The sequence below is a fragment of the Festucalex cinctus genome, chromosome 2 (genome assembly GCF_051991245.1).
Source record: "Festucalex cinctus isolate MCC-2025b chromosome 2, RoL_Fcin_1.0, whole genome shotgun sequence".
Taxonomy (NCBI): domain Eukaryota; kingdom Metazoa; phylum Chordata; class Actinopteri; order Syngnathiformes; family Syngnathidae; genus Festucalex; species Festucalex cinctus.
The window spans coordinates 40,264,507-40,279,907 of NC_135412.1; the positions used below are offsets into that span (position 1 = coordinate 40,264,507).

A 15,401-nucleotide genomic window follows, 5' to 3' on the forward strand; every position below is an offset into this window, starting at 1 on the left:
CATTTGTAAAGGCATCAAAGAAGAGGAGAGACGACAGTACATCGAGCAATCACTGCTGTGTGCGCAGATTGACAAGTTTAATGCTGCGTTCTCACCAAAAGCGAGGGACGGCGATTCGGCGGCGCGTTTGCATTGTAGTCAATGGAGTTCGCGCGCAACGGAACGAAAGTGCGTGGGGCGGCGCGGAGGACGCGTTTCGCGCGTTGGGACGCGGTGCGCGGCAGCGAAAATCCGCACATTCGCGACGAAAATCCGCACATTGGCATATTCGTCCAAGTTAAAAAAATCTAACTTTTTTCGCGTTTCGCCTCGCGGTAGCCAATCGGCTTCGAGTACGGGCCACGTCACACACAGCGTCCTCTCTATTGTCACCCCGAGCGCAACAGCATGGCCAGCCGTGACAGAATGATGATCAAGAAAGTGCTGGTAAGTTTGTTTACTTGCTTTTGAACTGTACCAAATTTGCAGCAGTGCTTATTATTAACGCCAAAGCTATTTTTAGCTCGAATGCCGGCCACCCGATTGCCACTAAAAAAGCGAAAGTGCTATCACGTACCTCAAAAAAGGAGAAAATAGTGCCACGGCTGTTTAGTCCCAGGAAAGAAGTGAAAGTAGTTGGCGGTGCTCACTTTTTGTTGACTCGCTAAAGTGCTCCACTTCCTTGTTCACCAAGAGACACGCCTCCTCCGCTCCAGTGAGCACGAAAGCGCGAATGAGAGGCAACCGTTCCAAAAACACTCTACGCGGTGAAACGCTCGCGAATGAAGCGTTCAATTTCGCCTTTTCGGATTTGGTGAGAACGTAGCATAACTCTGCCTTGTTTTTTTTCCTCTTATGCTGACCACTGGAGACAGTTTGTTGTAACTTGTTCACATTCTTAGGGATAACTCAATCGCAAAAAGGCGCCGTTTGTTAACAGTAGAACCAGAGCTATAACCAGTCTGCCGGTTTCACTATGGAAAATTCACTTTTTAAATACAGGATGTACACACTTTAACTTTTTCTCAGTCTACACATCTGGGCTTATGTTAATGTTTGGTGGTGATTTTGTCCTAAAACACTCCCCCCCAGCCTGTATTTTGCCATTTTGTGTTTGTTTTGTAAACAGCGGGACGTTTCTGTGGAAAGACAGTGTTTACACCCCTCCAGCCAATCGCAGAGCGGGGGGTGGCAGAAGGGCGTGTCACAAATGGGGCCGGGCGAATTTGTCGGCTGCGTGACATCACTCCCGCGGCAATTTGACAGCACGCATGGATTTTTTTTTTCCACTCACTCATTCACACACGTAAGCTTCTGTGAGTGAGTGGAAAAAAAAATCTGTGGAAAAAAAAAGAACATTACACATTACAAAATATAAGTTGAAGTTAAAATAAAAAATTGAAGAATAAAAATAATTCATCCATGTCATAAATTACATGTTCAAAAGAAGTAGGAAGAAGTGCAATAATTTATCTAGTCCTACTCCCTATTTTATCATGTTAATGTACTAATAAACTATTCTTATCCAATAATGTATCATTAAAATAAAAACAAAAACAAAAAATAAACAAATAGAAATGGAACAATGAAGATCTTAGATGTTATGAACAGTTAGCCGGCAGGTTCCATCTGAAGATTCAACACCTCACCTATATACTGTCTGACTAGAGGGGGAGAGGTGGGGGGTGTAGGATATTTTTTCGACCCATAGAAGAGCTACAATACATAATTGACTTTTTTTTTTTTTTAAATAAAATAGCTTTCCTGGCTACTCAAACGGCTTATATTTCCATGTAGTAATCATTTTAAGCAATTACGTCATTGCCAGAGCTCAAGCCGTCAAAATTATGACTCTGGGAGATCAAATTAGTCATTTTAAAATTCTGATAGCCATAGTGTTATAGTAAGGAGCGGCCCCTGCTCTTTTTGAGTGGGTGAAGGATTTAGGATTAGAGTTTTACATCACAGCAACAGTGCATTCCGCTGAAGTCTCCCCGCACCGGAAGGTTGGGTGCATTCATCCGGCGAATGCGAAGTGATTTGTGCATATAGTCCATATTCTCTCCCTCTGCTACTTTCATTTTTGTTAACACACAATGTTTAGGATAATCATGTTTATCTGTGGCTTCAGGAAGGTAACAAAGATGTCAGCAAAGTCAAAGTTCTCAATACACTATCATCAGAATGTTAACTTTCCAACAGCATATAAACATAACTGCACTTTCCACTAGAAGCTATTCATTGCACCTTTTGTGGTCATTCTAACCAAAACATGCATGCACACTCAAACACACCAGATGTTATTCCCAAAGCAGGCGAAAAAGTCATGCTACGCACCTCGTTGTACTTTGCACAGTTTTGGAAGATCCTGCGCATGTCACACACAAATTCCTGGATGGACGTGTAGTGTTGAGGGTTCCGCAGCTGAAGATTTTTCTTCACCTTCTTCAGGTCCATAGGGTGGTTGATGATTCTGTAGTAGTTTGGCACCTAAATTAAAGACAGAAAAAAAGTAACCTGGGATTTACACCGGATGCGGCTGTGGTGCGGTTGCGGTGCGGCTGCGGTGAGGTTGCGGTGCGTTCCGGCGACGCAAGCAATTAGATTCCATTCATTCGAATGGTGCAGTTTACACCGCTTGCGTGTGCGTTGAGTGTCGACTGCGTCTCAGCTGCGGTGTGCCGCAGCCCTTCGGCAAGGATAGATCTATTTTCTATTTTTGCCGGATGTCGCAGCGGTAGGCCTCCAGCAAATGGCAAGCTAGCACAAAACACATCGAGCGGGACAGGAAGGCTGATGCAGGTTCAAAATAAATTTCCGGTTACCTTTCAAAATAAAACACTCGCCAGCTCCTATTTCGCAAGCATGTTAGCAAAACGTGATGTGGGCGTAGCCGGGCCTGGAGTTAACGTGCGAGGTGCTCATTCAGGGTTTAGACACCAGCGAACATGGGCGAGGAGAGGTTTATATTGGAGGTAGAAAGCCACAAAATAAAAGTCCACCTCTCTTTCTGCTTCTCTGTTGAGCACAGACTTTCTGTGTGTTTGTCGTCGTTTTTAATGCCACATGATCGGCGCGGCCACGCGAGACACGGCGGGAAGTGGTCGGCGACGGAGCTGCCAGACCGCAGCTGTGCGGTGTGCGGTGTGAGTTGGCCAAAAAATTGACGCCTCCGGAACATGCAGTCAAAAGCACCGCACCGCAGCCGCACCGCACCGCACCGCAGCCGCACACGCAACCGGTGTAAATCCCGGGTTAGACAGTTTAACTCTTGATTGAACCCTGTGTAGACTGCAGCTTTGTATAAAGAGCAAATACATTGACAATGCCAAACTGAGATTTACTTGATCTTGGCATAAAAGAAAACAAGATTTGACTTGGCTTTGTTGAATACAAATACAATTGACCTGTTTTGGAAACCAGTTTTGCACGTCAAGCACAACACAAACAAATTAGCCACTGAGGTCATCCAATTTTGAATTTGGCCAAGACGCAAGATGTCACGTATATTACGAGATCTGTCAGCACACCACAGTTCAGCATTTAAATATTAACTACGTACTCTGCCTTCCTTTGGCATTTTCGTAACACGTTTTCCAAAAAGTGTGACCACCAAGGGGAAGAACAATAACATGAGGTGGCAATAGTAGAATGAGGGTAAGCATATTGCGTCCATCAAATTTAACTTTGCTTTATTGTTTTTTGTATGGATTTTATTTTTATTTGTATGGAGACATTTTGTAGGGATTATTTGTTGTTATTCCTTAATTTCCTGTTGGAAAAATTGTTTCTAAATCTCAAATAGGTGTTTAGAGTACTACAGAACAAATAGTATTGATTGATTGAGATTAACTCATTCACTCCCAGCCATTTTCACTGAAGCAACCCTCTTCGCTCCCGGCCGTTTAACTGGATTTTGACTAATTTTGCAAGTCCAACAGAATATTGTGCTCTATTGTTATAAAAACACCTACCATAAGAAAGATTAGAGTCTATTCTTTCATCAGGAGAAAAATTTACAATTGTATCTGTTTCTGTTTTGCAGCAATTAGCATTAGAATACAGCTTAGTTTAATCAATATTCACATTCCTGGTGAAAACACTGGCAAAAAGAACTTGTTGCAACATGGTCCTGGCTGGTCTCTTTACTCTACTTCCATCGACTGGTCATTTTTTGTAATAACTACCATTGCTTTAAGCCAGCTTTTCTGTATCAAAGCCTTCTGTATGCTCTTGCATAAAAAACAAAAACAAAAAAACAAACATAAAAAAAACGTATAAATACGTTTTTGGATTTGAATGAGTTAAGTTTACATTTATCAAATTAACAAAAAAATGTAACGACCTGTACTGTGTGTGTTTGTGTCATGCATGGCAACTCACAGAGCTAGGAACAGGCTCGCGGAAGCCCACGCTCAGCTCATGACAGAAGATATACAGTAGGAGGCGCTCACATTTCTGCAGAGCGGTAACAAAGGAATTAACTTTGCCAGTCAGTATCATCAAGCACAGTGCAGATGTGCAAGATGTTCTCACCCTTTGGTCCTGAGGATTAAGAGCATTCTCTCCACTGACTTTCCTGCTGTCGTCACAGTACTCGATCTCGGGGCTTGATATACTCCGACAAAATGTGCACAGAAAATCCCCCCTGAGAAATATATATTAAAAAAAAAAAAAAAAACATAACTCAAAGGAACAGTGGAAATTTGAGAGTGGAGAACTGATCCACGTCATACTCACTTGGGGAAGATTTTTATGGTGGGCACATGACATTTCATGTGAAACACTTTGGGACAGTGGTCACAGCACAGCAAATTGCCGCCATTGATGCAAACAGCACACCAGTCTTCGTTGGGGTCATCCTCCTTCACGTCAGGATTGCCCGTCGGGTGTAATGCCCCCTGCCCTTTGGCTATAAAACCGTTGGTTAGTTGTGTACCAGAACCGTTGAGCCCCGAGCAAGAGGTTTTAGACTGGAGCTCTGATTTAATATTTTCCCTTGAGTTGTTCACAGGACTGGTCATCTGTAAGGAGGAGAAAGGCAGGTTTTAGTCTCACTGTAATACGCAGTAAAGGAAATGGTCAACAAACCTAAAGATTCTATGATACAGCATCTAATTTAGTGTTGTATGACTACTTTTTCAAGGCACTTTAAAAGATGAGACAAGAGATGCAAAAGGGGCACGCACAAACAGTGCTGTATCTCTCAAGCTCGGGCAATGCGGTCAGTGCTTTGCTCAAGGGTGCCTCAACAGTACACAGAAAGCAGACTAGCATTTCTCCAACAACACTAGTTGCCATTTTCCGTACCATGCAAGCGCTCCTCCCAGAGTCTTGAGCTTGCTCCAACTTGCTGGAAGATCCTGGACACCCGTAACTGTCATCCGAACCAGGTTCCCGTTTGACCCGAACACTTTCCGCAGTACCGCCACCTGCTGCTGTTCTCACCGCAGAGCTACAACTTCAGAAGAGGGCAGGAGAGAACAAACTGTCTTAAAATGCAAAATGACAAATGAGAAGATAAACTTGAATATCTAGAGCATGCATGGGCAATATATTTTCCAAAGGGGCCATGTAAGAAGCTGGAACTATTGCTGAGGGCCACACCATGCTATTTTGTTCAATATAAATTGAATGCCTTTATATGAAGCAATAAATTGCCTTGTTCTAAGAACCTTTAGATCAGGGGTCTCCAAGTTCGGTCCTCGAGAGCCCCTATCCAGCCTGTTTTACATGTTTCTCTCCACTAATACACCTGGTTCATGATCGGGATCGTTATCAGGCTTCTGGAAAGCTTGCTGATTAGCTGATTATTAGATTCAGCTGTGCTGAAGGACCGAGACATGGAAAACAGGCTGGATAGGGGCTCTCGAGGACCGAACTTGGAGACCCCTGCTTTAGATGGTAAAGGCCTTTTCATACTGCACTTGGTTCCCTTGGTTTTCACCACAGCGTCCCGGTGCACGCGTGCCCATATTTGGAAGTGCTTGGCAAACCAGCAAGTAACAGGGAGGCTTTCCTGTTGGTTGGTCTATTGCTGTTAGCAATCTGAAATTACTCCGCCAGACCGTCTCCTATTGGATGCAGCATGTCACGCCACCACGACGGCCCTCTCGAATTGCACTTTTTTTTTTTTCTTTTTAAAAAGAGCTCAGAATTGTTCATTCGGTAGTCTTACCGATTCAACGTCTTATCATCATTGCTCTTTTTTTGTTTTTTTTGTTTTTGTGTGTATGTGTGCGTGCATTTGCGTGCGTTTGCGTGTGTGCGTTTGCGTGTGTGCGTTTGCGTGTGTGCGTTTGCGTGCGTGCGCGTGCGTGCAAATACGTATAAATTTATACTCATTAATTCACCTAAAACCTTATAAATATCTCATTACCCTTCGCCTTAACCAGGTACTTCAGAATCTTGCCAGAGTCGTGAGGTTCAAATGGTCAGGAGACCAGAGAAAAGGTCAGAAAAAAATAAAGAGAAAAGAAAGCTAAATCAAAGTGAAATCCAGCACCGACCAAACACTTCCTGCCTTCCCCATGGTTACAAAATCAAAGTCTTACGCCAACCCCAGAAGCCTCTAAATTCCAACAAATTAGCGAGATCTCAAGAGACCAGAGGAAAAACTAAAGAGAGGAAGGAGGGAAGGATCGATGAGGCAGAGTGAGATCCATAGAAGCCAGTACATCCAATCCATCAAAGTGAAATCCAGCACCAACCAAACCCCTCCTGCGTGGTTACAAAACCAGAGTCTTATGCCAACCCCAGAAACCTCAAACGTCCAATAAATTGAGATCTCAAGTGACCAGAGGAAAAACTAAAGAGAGGAAGGAGGGAAGGATAGATAAAGCAAAGTGAGATCCACAGACACCAGCACCCACTGATTCAAGGGGCTGTGGGAGGGAGAGGCAAATTCTGTTTGAGTTTCAGTAGATGCTGTTGCGATGGATCTGGCATGCATAAGGACCACCACCAAAGAAAGAAGCCGTCAACCGCGGTCCAGCAAAGCGAGCACCGCCCCCTGGTAAGTTTAACCAGTGGTCGATATTTAGAGATTGTTTATTTTTCCAATTGACAAGGATTATTTTTTTTTAGCAATAGTAAGGGCTATAAGTATAGATTGAGATTGTTTACATGGTAGCTCAATTATTGTTAAGTCACCTAGTAAACACAATCTTGGAGATAAAGGAAGTCTACAGTTTAATATATCAGCGAGCTTTTCCAAGATTTTAGTCCAGAAATGCAGCACTGGAGTACATGACCATAAAGCATGAAGATAAGTATCGGCAGTGTTTTGTGAGCACTGGAGACAAATGTCGGAGTCAGAGAGTCCCATTTTTTTCATCATATATTGTGTAATATATGTTCTATGAAGTATCTTATATTGGATAAGTTGCAAATTTGTCTGTTTGGTCATCTTAAATACATTTTCACAGATTTGGGTCCAAAAGTCTGGTTCCGGAACTATAGACAAGTCTTTTTCCCATTTTAAAGTCGGTAAATACGTTTTATTTGTGTATAAAAATAACTTATATATTTTTGATATTTTCTTTATTGTTGTTGGAGAAAGCTTTATAATATCTTTAGCTAAGACAGGCAGTTGGAGCGTATCCTGAAGTGTTGGGATTTGTTTCGTAACCATATTTTTAACTTGCAGATAATGTAAGAAATTTCCGTTTTTTATTTCATATTTTTGGACCAAGTTTGTATACGATATAAACTTATTATCTGAGAAAAGATGATGAAAGTGTGTAATTCCTTTCGGCTCCCATAAGCTTAAATGGAACGACTGATTATTAAGTTGAAAGTCGGGGTTATGCCAAATGGGAGAGAGCCCACAGGGCACCAATTGGGAGTTTGTAATTTCTAATGCCTTCCACCAGGCAGTCAGGGTGGCGGCTATCATTGGGTTTTTGAAACAATTATGTCGTTTTATTGATTTTGTAATAAAGAGTAAATCGAAAAGTCTAAGATTATTACAATCCTTCTGCTCCAATTCCAACCAACAGTTAGTATCTCTGTTGGGTTGTGTCCATAGCACAAGATATTGTAGTTGATTAGCTATATAATAGTACATAAAGTTTGGTGCCTCTAAACCTCCTTTAGATTTACTTTCCTGAAGAGTAGATAGACTAATTTTGGCATTTTTTTTATTCCAATAGAATTTTATGATAGCAGAGTCCAGCGATTGGAACCAGTTAGACGTAGGTTTAAATGGAATCATTGAAAATAAATAATTAATCTTTGGTAAAACTTTCATTTTTATAGTAGCTATCCGTCCTATTAAAGAGATCGGAAGATTATTCCAGCGCTCCAGGTCACTACGGATGCTATCCAATAATGGTAAAAAATTTAAAGAAGTAAATTCAGTTAACTTAGGTGAAATTTTAACACCTAAGTATTTTAAATTACCTGTAGGAAAGGAGTAGTGTGGATCCTGACTTGTCGGGTTCCATGAATTTTCTGTAATAGGTAATAATGTTGATTTTGTCCAGTTAATAGAGTAATCTGATAAGTGAGAGAATTTAGTTATTAAGTTAAATGCTTCCCCTAACGAGATAGCAGGTTCTTCTAAATAGAGTAATATATCATCGGCATATAGATTAATTTTATGTTCTATTGTCCCGGAGTGGATTCCTTGGATCCGTCTATCCTGACATATAGCTAATGCAAGCGGCTCAATAAATATAGCAAATAATAAAGGAGACATTGGGCACCCGTGTCTTGTTCCCCTTTGTAGAGTAAAACTCTGTGATGTAATCCCATTGGTAGTAACTGTAGCTTTAGGAGAATCATATAATATTGAGACCCATTGAATGAATGACTCCCCGAAGCCGAATTTATTTAAGACAGCAAAGAGGAAGGACCAGTTAACTTTATCGAAGGCTTTTTATGCATCCAGCGAAATAACAACTGCCTTTTTATCATACCGCTGTGACATACTAATCAAGTTAAAGAGCCTCCTAATATTATTAGTAGAATGACGACCTTTAATAAAACTTGTTTGATCGCTATGAATAATTGTCGAGATTACTGTCTCTAGTCGAGATGCCAAGGCCTTAGCGATAATTAATAATATATAATAATAATAATAATAATAATAATATCGGTATTAATTAGTGATATCGGTCGGTAACTTGACGGGAGGGTGGGGTCTTTTTCTGGCTTTAATAAAAGTTTAATTGCTGCTATATTCATATCTTGACGTATATCACCCTTACTTTTAATTTCAGTTACTACTCTTAGAAATAATGGAGCAAACATTAACCAGAAATGTTTAAAAAATATAGCCGGATAGCCGTCTGGACCAGATGCTCTGCCATTAGGCATACTGTCTAAAGCACGATACAACTCATCTATAGTAAGCGGGGCATCTAGAATATCTTTATGTTCAGTAGATAACTGAGGTATATTTAAGCTATTTAGGAATACCTCAATATGTTCAGGGTTAGGTCTATTCATTTCTGAGTATAGATTTCGATAATAGTTATAAAAAATATGGTTAATTTCTTCTGGTGATTGTGTGCATTCACCATTTATATCTTTAATAGCCGTTATAAGAGATTTTTCCCGATTCCGTTGAAGTTGATTTGCCAGAAATTTACCTGATTTATTATTATGTTCAAAATTATTATATCTCAACTGTTGTATTATAAACTGTCTTTTTAGATAACATGTTATCTAACTGTATTTTTTTATTCTGTAGTTCCGTCCATATTTGATTATTTGGGTTTATTGCATATTCATCCGTTAGTTGTTTAATTTTATCTTCCAGGTATTTTTCTAATTTTTGATCCTGTTTCTTTTTATAAGTTGAATATGATATAATTTTCCCTCTAATTACCGCTTTCCCTGCTTCCCAGAGAAGAGATGGAGATATATTTGGAGAGTCATTTATTTCCAAAAAATCTGCCCATTCCCTTCTAATAATTTTATCAAACTCTACGTCTTTCAGTAGTGAGATGTTAAAACGCCATATCGGGGGTAGTTTAAAGGTAGAGTCAATTTGTAGAGTGAGGGAGACTGGTGCATGATCACTTATAATTATAGAATGTATTTTTATAGCAGTTTTATCAACAATAGAATTATTTGTAAAGAAAAAATCAATTCTTGAGAATGATCGGTGCACCGCAGAGAAGAAAGTAAATTCCTTCTTAGTTGGGTTTTGAAGTCTCCAGCCATCGCTGAGGCCAAAATCCTCCACATATTCATCTATTACTTTAGCGGATCGTAATCGCCTTGTATATATCGTATTATTAGAACGATCTATTAATGGGTTTAAGACCGTGTTAAAATCACCTCCAATAATAATAGTAGAATTTGTTGCTAAATCGAGTAACCGAGAGAAAAATTCATGGAAAAAAATCCGGGTCATCATTATTTGGGGCATATAAATTACCAATTGTATATACTTTATTAAATATAGTTACCTGGATAATAATATATCGGCCCTCTAAATCTATTACTATATTATTTAGAGTAAAGAATAAATTCTTATGTATAAGTATAGAGACACCTCTTTGTCTAGTATTATAGGAGGCAGAGTAAGCTTGACTAAAATTTTTATCTATAAATAATTTTTCTTCTGATTTTTGTAAGTGGGTTTCTTGTAGGAGACAAATATCTGCCTTAAATTTTGAGAAATGGTCTAAATTGCACATTTTTCAATTGGAGGGTGCATCGCATGCCCACATTACACATCATACCACGACTCGCTGTTCCCTCATCAAGCCCTTGTAACACAAGTTACTAAGGGGCATATTCACTAAGAATGCGCTGCATCCGGTAATAGCACGAAATATTGCACCACAACTGCACCCGCAGTCTGCGCCCAGTTACCCACTTATTCACTAAGGATATTGCTCTAATCAGATACCGGCGCAAACACGCCCACAAAACTGACAGCTTGGAGCAAATTTGCACCTGATTTACCACACATGGAAATGGATTTGCACCAAGAACATGGTTGTTATAGTAACAGTTGCGAGAAATATTATTTATTATCAGAAAGCGAGGTTGGACCGAGAGTAAGCGTTTATAGCGCCATTAAGCTGTACAGAGCAGAGGGGACGACAACGGCGTCATCCATTCATAAAGTACAAATTATTGGTGCAATCGTGTTTTAAAAATATATTTTCAGAGGTTGGCATGGGCGTACAGTATGCATCTGGCACGTAAGAATGATCGTAAAATGCCTCCCCGCCATTGCGATCAGCCCGGGTTACGTTATTGTACTAAACTAACACGGAAATATTTCCCCTTCTCTCTCTCTTTCTCTCCTCTCTGCGTGATCAGTCGCGCATGTTGTGCGGCAAATGGCATGCGCTACCGGAGATCGAGGTGCGTCAGGTTAATACATGCTTTCCAAAAACGTTATTTGCGTCACGCAAATGCGGTGTTGCTATTTGCACTGGCGTTAGTGAATTGGACGCTGCATATCAATGAGTCTCATTTGCATTGGGGTGGGCATATTTTGCGTCAAATGTATGCAAATTACCTAATTTACATACGCGCAAATAACACCGGCGCACCGTGACGCAATCTGTTCGGCAGAGCACTTAGTGACGGATTTCCCCATCTGCGCGTGTTTAGTGAATTAGGTGCACCCTAATTGCTCCATTTTTGCCGGTTAGCGCGGTGCAAAGGCGACGCAAACCTTTAGTGAATAGGCCCCAGAGTTGCTAAGTGTAGTGTAAAAGGCCTTTGTAATGAAACTTCATCACAACTTAACATTCACAAATCACATTTACATCGCACATCAATTTTCGAAAATACGCTGACATATTGAATGAACACCAACCGCTAACTCCTTGGTCGAGTTGGGGCACATTTTATCAGGGGAAACTTTTTTGAGGTCTGCAAAATGAACTAATGTCACAGTGACACCTCACCTTCCTCTGCTGCCTGTGCTGGAGGTGCTGGAGGGCCGTGCTGGCGTGTGTGCATTGGAAAGACCTGCAGAGTGCAGACACATATATGGCATCATATCAAAACGGTTGTTAAACAGTTTATCAGGTGAGTCTGAGGTCCACAAGTGGTATAACAGTATATAATCTAATTTGTGTTGATGAAGACTCATTGGCATATTAAAGCATTGATAAAATGTAAGGATTTGGCTACCTGAGGATCCAGGCGAGTGTATAGAAAGCCCAGGAGACGGGTTCATGTCCACTGAACCTGAATGCTGTTGTGTGCTTGCTGCGATGTAGCGAGTCAGAAGGTGGCCAAGACTGCTTGAACCCGCATCCTCCAGCTATGGGGAAAACATGTAGAATTGTGTGTTGTTTTTTTGGGTGCTCCAGATAAATACAGATGAAATATTAAAAGCAGAATTACTAAGTTCAGTAATTTCCAAAATGACTAGGATACTAAAAGGCAATGTATGGCAGCATGCTGCAATTTAAGGTCACACAACCCTGTTAAAATGGAAGGTTTTTGTCATATAAAAAAAAATTGAGACCAAGATAAATTCGATCAAAACTATTTTCACTAGGGGTGTGAATTGCCTAGTGCCATTCGATTCGATTTGCATCACGATTCATAGGTTACGATTCGAATCGATACCGATTAATCCCGATACGAATTTAGTCGTTAAGTCGATTGTTGCGATTTTTTTTAACTCAAATTTAGAAAATACTATTCAGTTAACTTGTGCATGTAAACTGTAAGATTTGTATGAAAAGGTATTATTTATTTACTGAAACTTCAGGCTTATAAATTATGAGCCACTGTATTTAACAAACATCTGTTTCATGTTTGAACAGCATTGAAATAAAATATTAAGTCTTAATGCTCCATTAATATAACATTCTTCCATGCTTAAGGTGTGAATCCTAACCCTAAGTAAGACGTTTTGTTGAATATTTTTCCATCAAAAATGGATGTTTAAAAATCGATTCGCCTGCCTATTGAATCGATTCGAGAATTGCGAGCTGTAGCATCACGATATATTGCCGAATCGATTTTTTTTAACACCCCTAATTTTCACTATAAATGTGACTTTTAACCTGTTGATATTCCCCCCAATCTTTCAAGGGGAGTAATAAAATACAAAAACTGTACAATAACTTTGTTACATAAATATGCATACTTAGAAATGATTTGACAGATCCGGTGTACTACTAAGGCAGAGGTTCTTATTTGAGGAAACAGTAAATAAAAAATTGAATGTAGGATATAACATTATTTTAACAAGATTTTTTATTTTTTTATTTTTTTTTTGTCATATCGCAAAATTCATGTGGATGGTGATTCTTCAGCTAACCAAGATGTTATCGGTAGGACTGAACGATTAATTGCATTTGTAATATAGATGTGATTTGCTTATTGCAAAGGCTACGATTTGATTGGTCAAAATGCGTTCTGGGCAAATGATTCGAAAATGCAAAGTTGCCAGCCGTTATATATTAAGAGTAGAGGAGGATAATGCTGCATCGTCTGATTTCCTGAATGAAATATTAGACTGACAAAATTGTGCTACTCCCCATGTAATCAGTGATGCGCCCCCGGCATGTGCAATTTCTGCTGGCGTTTCAATATTTTTTATTTATTCATTTATTTTTTTTATATCCGGAAGATGTTACGTTGTACAATATATTCTGATATAGTCTAATTTTTCTTAAAATGTATAGAATGCGTGATGATAGCTGCTTGTGATTCGCAAGATTTAATTTTTACACATGCATATCTTCACTGGAACACAAGGACGCATCTGTTGAGGAAGGACGCATCTGTACTTGCTCCTGCACTCGCTCGTGAATCTAACTACTTGTTGATTTTTGCATTGGGATTTTTTAAACTACATTGTTGCAGAATGCCTGGCGGAAAAAGAGCTGACGAGAATGAGGAGATAAAATCTTCTCTTAAAAAACTCAGTGGAATGGTTGCCGAATTACTTGAAATGAAGAAGAGCATTGAGCCACTTCTTCAGGAAATACAGCAATTGAAGAAAGAGACACAGGAAAAAGATCGACGCATTGTTGCCTTGGAAGAAAAAGTGGATGATTTGGAACAAAATCTTCGTATCAACGATGTGATAGTCACCGGTATTAAGATCAAGCCGCGCCGTGGCCCTTTGAGAGCTGCGGCTAGCACGAGCACGGAAGATTCTGACCAATCTTCAGGGAACGAGACTGTGGAACACCAAGTGATACTTCAACTCAGAGATTTGGGATTAACTGTTGATCCTGTGCACATTCAGATGTGCTTTTCGCTTCCAACTGGAGGGACACGACCACCAGCAGTTCTGATCAGGTTTGTTGACAGAAAGAAAAAGATTGCTCTTCTGAGAGACCGTCACAATCTTCGTGGGAAACATGTCTACATCAACGAAAACCTCACCAAACGAAATGCTGACATCGGCAAAAAGGCACGACAAATGAGAAAGAATGGACTTATCGAAAGCACGTAGTCAAAAGACTGCCAAATTTTTATTCAAACTAAAGATAATTCTGGTCAACTAAAAACACGAATCGTGAAAGGAGCTGAGGAATTGGCAGCGCTTTAGAGACAACAGTAATTCACAATATCACAACAAAAACAACATCACTAATTACCCAAAGCTGGAGTTGTATATGATTACTTGCTGACTTTGCCAAGGCTAACTCTTGTTTATACACCTGCATTGATAACATTATTGCTGTTCCCGTTTGAATCTAAATATTGTCTGGCTCGAATTCCGTTTGGACATTTGTTGTAACAGTCAAGGCTACATGATAAGGCTGTATTGTGGCTACAATGAAACTGCTGTCAATACGCATAATGGGGTTGGTGGTCTGGTTCCTGGAATGCGGCTGGCGTGGGCCGCTCTGCTGGGTGAGCTAGGCTGGGCAGCGCACAGGAGTCATCAGATCTACAACGTGCTAGCATCCAGTGGTGCTCCCTGACCAGAAGGCTGAAATTGCTTGAATCGCAATGGGCAGAATGCAAGCCGATCTCCTCTTCTGGAAAGCACAACATGTGTGAAAGCTGATCCGAGGTCAGTGAAGACCCTACTGGTGAAAGAGAAGAATTGCGCTTGCCTTGGCTGCTTGCCTGGCGGGGTGGGCCTGCTGGTGGCGTCTGGGAACCGACTCACCAGTTCCAAATGACTGGGACTAGCCACAATCTACACACGGACATTCAAGATGAACTGAGCGAGCAGTGTCTGGGATAGTATGGGATGGATAACGATAAAAATTAATGACTATTCTAAATAATGTATATGATTGATGCGTTATAGTAATGGGTCGATGGGGAAGGGTCTCGAATAAGCTTCGGCTTCTACCCGTCAGCCCTTCTTTCGCATGTCAATGTTGCAAATGATGTGATGTGATTGATGTAAGCTGTAATGTGTCCGAAAGGAAAAAAAATAATAAATGAAATGAATGAATGAATTAATGAATCTTATTTATTCATTGGTCTAAACGATAAGTTCACCATTTACGAAGTGC

General features: G+C 40.3%; 1 protein-coding gene across 5 annotated transcripts in view; it reads right to left on the minus strand.

Moving 5' to 3' along the window:
* Positions 1–15,401, minus strand: part of trim33 (tripartite motif containing 33) — an 81,637-nt gene that overhangs the window by 3,594 nt on the left and 62,642 nt on the right. For all 5 annotated transcript variants that reach the window (XM_077515098.1, XM_077515101.1, XM_077515103.1 and 2 more), the window contains 7 exons: positions 12,091–12,223; positions 11,862–11,925; positions 5,290–5,440; positions 4,720–5,003; positions 4,516–4,627; positions 4,363–4,437; positions 2,317–2,469 (listed from right to left, as the gene is read on the minus strand). In XM_077515098.1, the coding sequence (XP_077371224.1) occupies positions 2,317–2,469; positions 4,363–4,437; positions 4,516–4,627; positions 4,720–5,003; positions 5,290–5,440; positions 11,862–11,925; positions 12,091–12,223 (972 nt within the window). The remainder of the gene's footprint in view (positions 1–2,316; positions 2,470–4,362; positions 4,438–4,515; positions 4,628–4,719; positions 5,004–5,289; positions 5,441–11,861; positions 11,926–12,090; positions 12,224–15,401) is intronic.